Raw genomic sequence first — 6,596 nt, forward strand, 5'->3', positions numbered from 1 at the left:
ACGCTGCATTCATGCATTCGAGTATCTAAATAAGCTTAATATTGGCATTTAATATTGTAATACTGTTAATTTTCAATTGTATGTAATTTATGGATGACTAATAAATAATCAACTGCAACAATGCAGCTAAGGATTACCTTATTACATTTTGTAGATTATGAGCAGAACAGTGGGTAAGGTACATAACTTTAAAGTTATTTTAGATAATAAGTAAACTAATTTCAATTTGACTGATGCGCTGTCTGTCAAGCTATAAACTTTAATTTCTTTTCAGTCTCAATGCCAATTTGCAAACAATTGAATGTAATTTTCTTCAGAAGTTATTATTTATTTTTACAATGACTGCTTATGTTCCGATTTCCATAGCAATAGCGAAAGAGTCCAAGTGCTTAGAATTAATGCCCAGAAAGGTCAAAAGCCAAACGAGCTTGTAGTGGTTTGATTTTGTTCAAATGCTGCGAATATGTTTGTCAATTACAGTGAAAGGGGAAAGATGAATTATCGAATACTATACGCATATCAAGAGTGTATTTTAAATATATCAAACAGCGATAAGCATAATCCAAACAATGTGATATGATCGCAGCATACTCAACAAAACACTCTAACCAATACATAAACATATATATTATATAATATATAATATTGAATTCCACTAGTTCATGCAATAGCCTCTAAGTACGAAAAAGATAATTCCCATAAATTAAAAAGTATTTATTAAGCAATTTTAGAAATAAACCAAAAGCCAAAATTTATTTATAAGCAAAACAAGCCGTTTGCTTGGCTCAGCTCACCAATAAGCATAAAGCAAAGGCTTGCTATGTAGCAAAGTAACTGTGGAAGCTCTAGAACCAGTTGATCGTCTTAGAATGACACTCAGTGGCAGGCAGTTCTAATAAAGGTGCGAAGAGCAATTAAAACCTGTTGACAAAAAAGTTGGGAAGTAAGCAAACGAAGCGAGTCCAAACTGCATGAAGTTTATTTAATTTAAATCTAAATAGACATAATTAAAAGCCAACTTAATAAATTAATAAATAACTGTCGCTAAACCCAAAGCTAAGTGTCACTTACCACGATTAAGAAAACAATCTAAAGTCCTCACAAAAGTGAGGCGTATCGCTATCTAACCTAAAGTATCGCTGTCTATAAAAAGACGAAGGTTAACAATAAGTAAGTGAATTTATTTTTAACTCGGCAACATATAATTATATATCAATCTAGAATACAATAGAACAAAGTTAACTTTGAGCTGGCAGTACGATTAATATATTCAAGCTTTACTCTGGCAATGTCAATAACTAGGACACTTTTGTCAGTGCTGCTATTGCTGCTGCTTCATGGGCAGGGCGCGCAGAGCATTTGGTTTCCCTGGTACTTTCATCGCTATGGCCTTGAGCCGCACAGTGCGCGGCATGGCGGACGTGGCGGTAGTGGCGGCAAAACGCCTTGTCCGCCTGGGTACGAGCTTAGGAGCTCGAAGGGACCCTCAGGCGGCGGCACAGGCGGCAAAGCTAAAGGACCCAGTAGCTTGTGCGACGATAATCCTTTGGTCATGCAGCTGGCACGGCTCTATCTGGTGAGTCCGGAGCGCATAGTGCTGCTGCTGGCCCAGCCACTGATGCTGGAGACTTGCGCAGAGATTAACGATGTGCTGGAGCACATAGAGAGCGCCACCAGCTCGTGCGTGCTCACGGATGACAACATCTATGGCAAACTGCGCGATGGCTTGAGCTACTACAAGACCGAGGTATGCGACGGCGGAGGCGAGGATGGCAGCAATCGCAAGCGCTGCACGGATCTGAACGAGGCGCACAACTGCATCAAGGAGCTGCGCACGGACATGATCGAGTGTGAGGCGCCAGCGGATTGGTATGAGTGGCACAATGCCACCAAGGTGTGCCAGAACTTCAACGATGTGCTCGACTGTTACTACACGCGCACGGCCATGTTGTGTGGCCTGGATGCGGCCAAGCAGCTGAGATCCTTCGCCGGCGATAGCATGGGACGTGCTCTGGTGCACAAATGTGTTGTAAACAAGCGACTGCCACGCGTCTCCGACCCCATGCCCAATCTATCAGCTGCCAGTTGGCTAAAGAGTTCGCTTGTTCCCATTGTTGTTGTTGTTGTTGTTCCACTGCAGCTTGCAGTTTATTTGTTACTGGTCTAGCTTGCTCATCAAGCTGGACAGAAATAAATACATATATATTTTTTTATGCTTCAACTTTGGTTAACCTCTGGCTGGGCTGCACATTTATCAAACGGCTGCCTGCTAAGCCCAACTTAAGTGTTTGGCCATTTCAACCAAATTTCAATAAATACCCAAAGGACTTCAACTGCTGACAATATAAGCCAATTTATTCACACAACCCTGTCAACCGCAGTGGCCTAAATGGTACATAAAGAGCTTTGCTTAAAGCAAAACTCATCAATTATGTTTAAGCGACTGCAAATCTGTGGGGAGCTAGGCTGAAAAGCTATACTAAAATATTTTAAAGGTATACGCAAATGTCCTTGATTTAGTTAAGTTATTATATCTGTAAAAATTATGAGTGGAGCTTTTAAATTTAATAGACAGCAGCACCACACGCATCCACCCACACACACATATGAGCAGCACGTAAACACGAAGCAACTGTCACTGAAGTTTGCTAAATGCGGCAGGGGGCGGGTGATGGGTGCAAGGGTTGACAATGGCGCCCATTTGACGTCGCCAATGTTTTTGTTGTTGTCTACTCCATTAAAATGAAGCTGCTTCGGTTCGGTGGCGCCAACGAGACGCTCAAAATAAAAAGCAGATTGCTTGCAAACAATACACGAACGCATTTCAATGCTTTTTACCTGTGTGTGTTACCTGTTACCTTTTAACAGTAAATACACCCTGGCCTGACTCTGGCTCTGGCTCTGGCTCGGTAGCTGTGGCGACAGTGACAGCAGCTGGGCAACAACAAATAGACAGCCAGCCAGTCAGCCAGCCAGCCCGGCAGATAAAATATCTCTTTGTTTTTGCAACATAAAAATAAATGCTCTATACCCAAGCAGACTCCCCAGTTGGGTTTTTATTGTTGCTGGCTAGTATTTTATACCATATATATTTATTTTAGCTCGCAATTGATAATAAACACACGTTGACCAGGAGTGCGACCCCAAAATGATGGCCATTTGGCCAGATGAATGTCATTTAGCAGCGAAACGTGTCATTGAAGTTGCAAGCGACGCGACAAACGTCTGGGAGCATTGCAATAGTTATTGCTAAAGTTTTTAGCGCGCTGCGCATTGTTAATTTGGCAATAATAAATAAATTAAAATGAAATGTAATTAATGCCAATTAAATGATTAAGTGCGTGCGTTAAATTGCAAAATATTCACAGGCGAACGCTTTTCGTTCATTAATCAAACAACAATGCGTATACGCAATTTACGCATTTAATGAACTGTATGAAATGAATGAAACAAGGAAGCAGCGCAAAAGCTAAAAGCTCTTTATGTAAACATAATTTGATTTCACTTATTACATTTAAGTTATTTTATTAATATTAATTAATTAATTTTCCCACAACAAATCGAATTTCATTGGAAATTTCGCTGCCGCAAACTTTTAAATGGAAAATGCATAACTTTGTGACAGAGTAAATAAATGTAACAACATTTAATTAGACTTACAGTGTTTTCTATCAATATTTAAGTTGAGTTTATGCAAAACAAGAAATCATAAGGGTTGAAGCCAGTCTCCACTCTCGATCAGTGTTCTATATTCGTGAAAAACATTCTTTAAACTTTCAGCTCTCAATCTAATAGCCACATATAAATTATCCATCAATTTGGTGACCATGTCACGAAGCAATCTTGATTTTTTGTATGCCATTCAAATGCCGGAGCACGTAGTCGACCAGGTTCGAAGATGGTGTCCCAAAAAAAAAAAGAGCAGAAAGGAAATCAAGAAATGAACCGGAATGAGCATATTTAATAAGTTGACAAAACATATTTCACACGCACAAATGCGTCAGCTTCTCTAGCATCCATTTTGTTTGCTCACAGTCTGGCTGGATGTGCGTACACATGTCAAGCATCATTATTAACAGATTTTGGGTGTGACACGCACTCGACACCAATCAGAGCTAGCAGCCCTCGCATAAAAGAGCGTTTTGCCTGCGGTGCCAGAGAGAAGCCAAAACGTAAGCGTGAAAGGCAGCACACAGGCTGTGAAAATGTTATTGACGTCTATTTCAATATTTATAAACACAAAAAGTATTATGCATGTAAAATAAAATACAAGCTGCCAGAGTTGTGCGTAAATTTGACAAACAGAGCGCACAGAATTTGCAAAACGCTGCTCACACACACACACACACATATATATTTATATGTATGTGTGTGTGTATTGTGGCAGTTGGACTGGACGTGCGTGACTTTAAAGCTTTGACGATGAACTCAAGCGACAACTGAAAGTCCATCAAATTCAATTTATCAACATGTTCTTGGTGGGGGCTGTAAATGTGCTTGAGTTGCCATTGCCTTTGCCGCTTTGAGTGATTTTCTTGATTGCAATTTTTACCCACTAAAGCATGTAAGTCTCATGAAATATTCATCATTTAACATTTACGACTGCCAACAGGGCGGCGGCGGCGGCGGCGGCGACTACTTCCGTCCGACTGCGATTGCGAGTGCAACTGACAGTGTGACGATGTGTAGGCGGATTGTCAACCGGCGCTTGTTACGGTCGCTGGCCCTGACCACAGCGTAAATGCCACAGCATTGAAGCTGACACTAATATGCAATGCTTGGTTAGGCAACTAATAAGCGTGCGTCAAGGTGTGCCCAGTGCCAAGCAGCTTGTCTGCAGATATCTACGCCATATATGCTTACCTAATACTCATGCTGGTCAGTACTTTTTGTTGTAGTCGGTAAGCTAAGCCACAAGCAAATTAAACCCATATCAAACTAAGAGCTTCGAACACTTATAAGCCTCAGACTAGGCAGCATCAAATGCCAGACAAGAGCACAACAACGCAATGCATAGCAAAAATATATGTATATGCAGTCCTTGAAAATGGACAATGGGCAACAGCTGAGGAAAAGTGTAAAATACAGAAAATTTACTGCTCATTGGTACATTAATATAAACAAAACAAACTATCAAACAAAAAACATTAATTTGTTATAAAATGATTTCTCCTCGCAAATTTATTTATTCTATTTTTTATATTCTTGACTTTTATTTTGTTCTTTGCATTTAATTTTCTTATTTTTGCCTACAACGCTCAATACGTTGGAGCTACTAACTAAAAATAGATACGAAATCGTCTCGTTGCGAACAGTATTTTGAGCTAAGTACTATTAGAAATTCTCAGAACAAGCCTATATCAAAAGAAAGTTGCCCGAAGCTGCAACTTAAAGAAATAAAATGTGAATGAATTAGATTATTACTACGCTAACAATTTAAACGTAGTCAAAGCCTTAAAGTAAATATTATTCTGATTGAAGTAAGCATAAAAAAAGTTTGAAAAGTTCTTTTATAATATTTATAGACTGAATGCTTTTAATTCACAGCTAGTATTTACTCAACTGCAACATTTACAACTGTCAATTATTTATTATTAATTAATTACACCCACCTCCTAAACTAATTTATGCATTGCTTAAATGTACATGCACTTACCATAGTCTAACAGCTGAGTGCCTTTTAGATATTCAAATCTATGCTCGGCACCCAAAAACACGTCTCAGACATGCTGCGATAAAAAACGCAAAAGCAATGGCAATAACCAGAGTGCCGGCCAATATTATTGGCATATTTATGCAGCTTTCTGGCAATGAACCGAGCCGAGAGTTCAGTGTGCAGTGCGCATACGCCACGTTGCCTCGCTGCATTGATTATGATTATAAAATTATTAGGCGTACAATAAATTTATTGAGTCTAGAAATTAAATAAAAGTTTAAGTAAATAAACTATTGATTGATTTGCGAACTGAGCTACGACACGCAGCGGAACTTTAATCAAATGCCAAAGTTGGCAGACAACCTTCGGATGGAGCCAACGTTCAGTTTGTTGAGTGTGGGTGGGAGCTTGGCGCTGCCATGGCACTTATTTAATTTATAATCAAATCAAAAAGGCGGCCAAGTCAAGTCAATAAAAGTCAAGGCGATGCGCAAAACTTGTGGCATTTGTGATTTGCCTCAAGCATGAATTATGTGCGGCCAGCTATAGAAAATTTCTTACTATAGCTTAGGTTATTGTTCTCTACTTCAATTCACTGCCACTTGTTATTGTTGTTTGCTATTGAAATTCTGTGAAATGAATGTAAATAAGCGTAAAGATTCGCTTAGTGAGTTTGCCATGCCAAATGCGGGAATTGTTAAATGATAAGTAAATTGAACTTTTGTTTAGCTGTTTGACTTTGCTGCTGCTGCTGCTGCTGCAAAGACAAATTTCAACTTCCTCACGCTGGCAAATATTGAAATCTGTTTATTGTCCTTGCTGTTATTGTGGTAAGAGCTTTTTGCGGTTGAAGTAAAAGATATTTGGGCACTCATAAATTTACAATTGCATGCAGATTATGAATTATGTTTAAAATCAAAAATATTTTATTATATTGCCT

The 6,596-nt window shown here is 39.2% G+C and overlaps 1 protein-coding gene across 1 annotated transcript; it reads left to right on the forward strand.

The window, feature by feature from the left end:
- The first annotated feature begins 1,248 nt into the window (after positions 1 to 1,248).
- On the forward strand, positions 1,249 to 2,190 carry LOC108595132. The gene has a single exon (XM_017980297.2). It carries the CDS (start codon positions 1,289 to 1,291, stop codon positions 2,165 to 2,167), a length of 879 nt encoding a protein of 292 aa, XP_017835786.2. The 5' UTR covers positions 1,249 to 1,288; the 3' UTR covers positions 2,168 to 2,190.
- Positions 2,191 to 6,596: the final 4,406 nt, after the last annotated feature.

Source organism: Drosophila busckii, unplaced genomic scaffold (genome assembly GCF_011750605.1).
Source record: "Drosophila busckii strain San Diego stock center, stock number 13000-0081.31 unplaced genomic scaffold, ASM1175060v1 hic_scaffold_25, whole genome shotgun sequence".
Classification (NCBI taxonomy): domain Eukaryota; kingdom Metazoa; phylum Arthropoda; class Insecta; order Diptera; family Drosophilidae; genus Drosophila; species Drosophila busckii.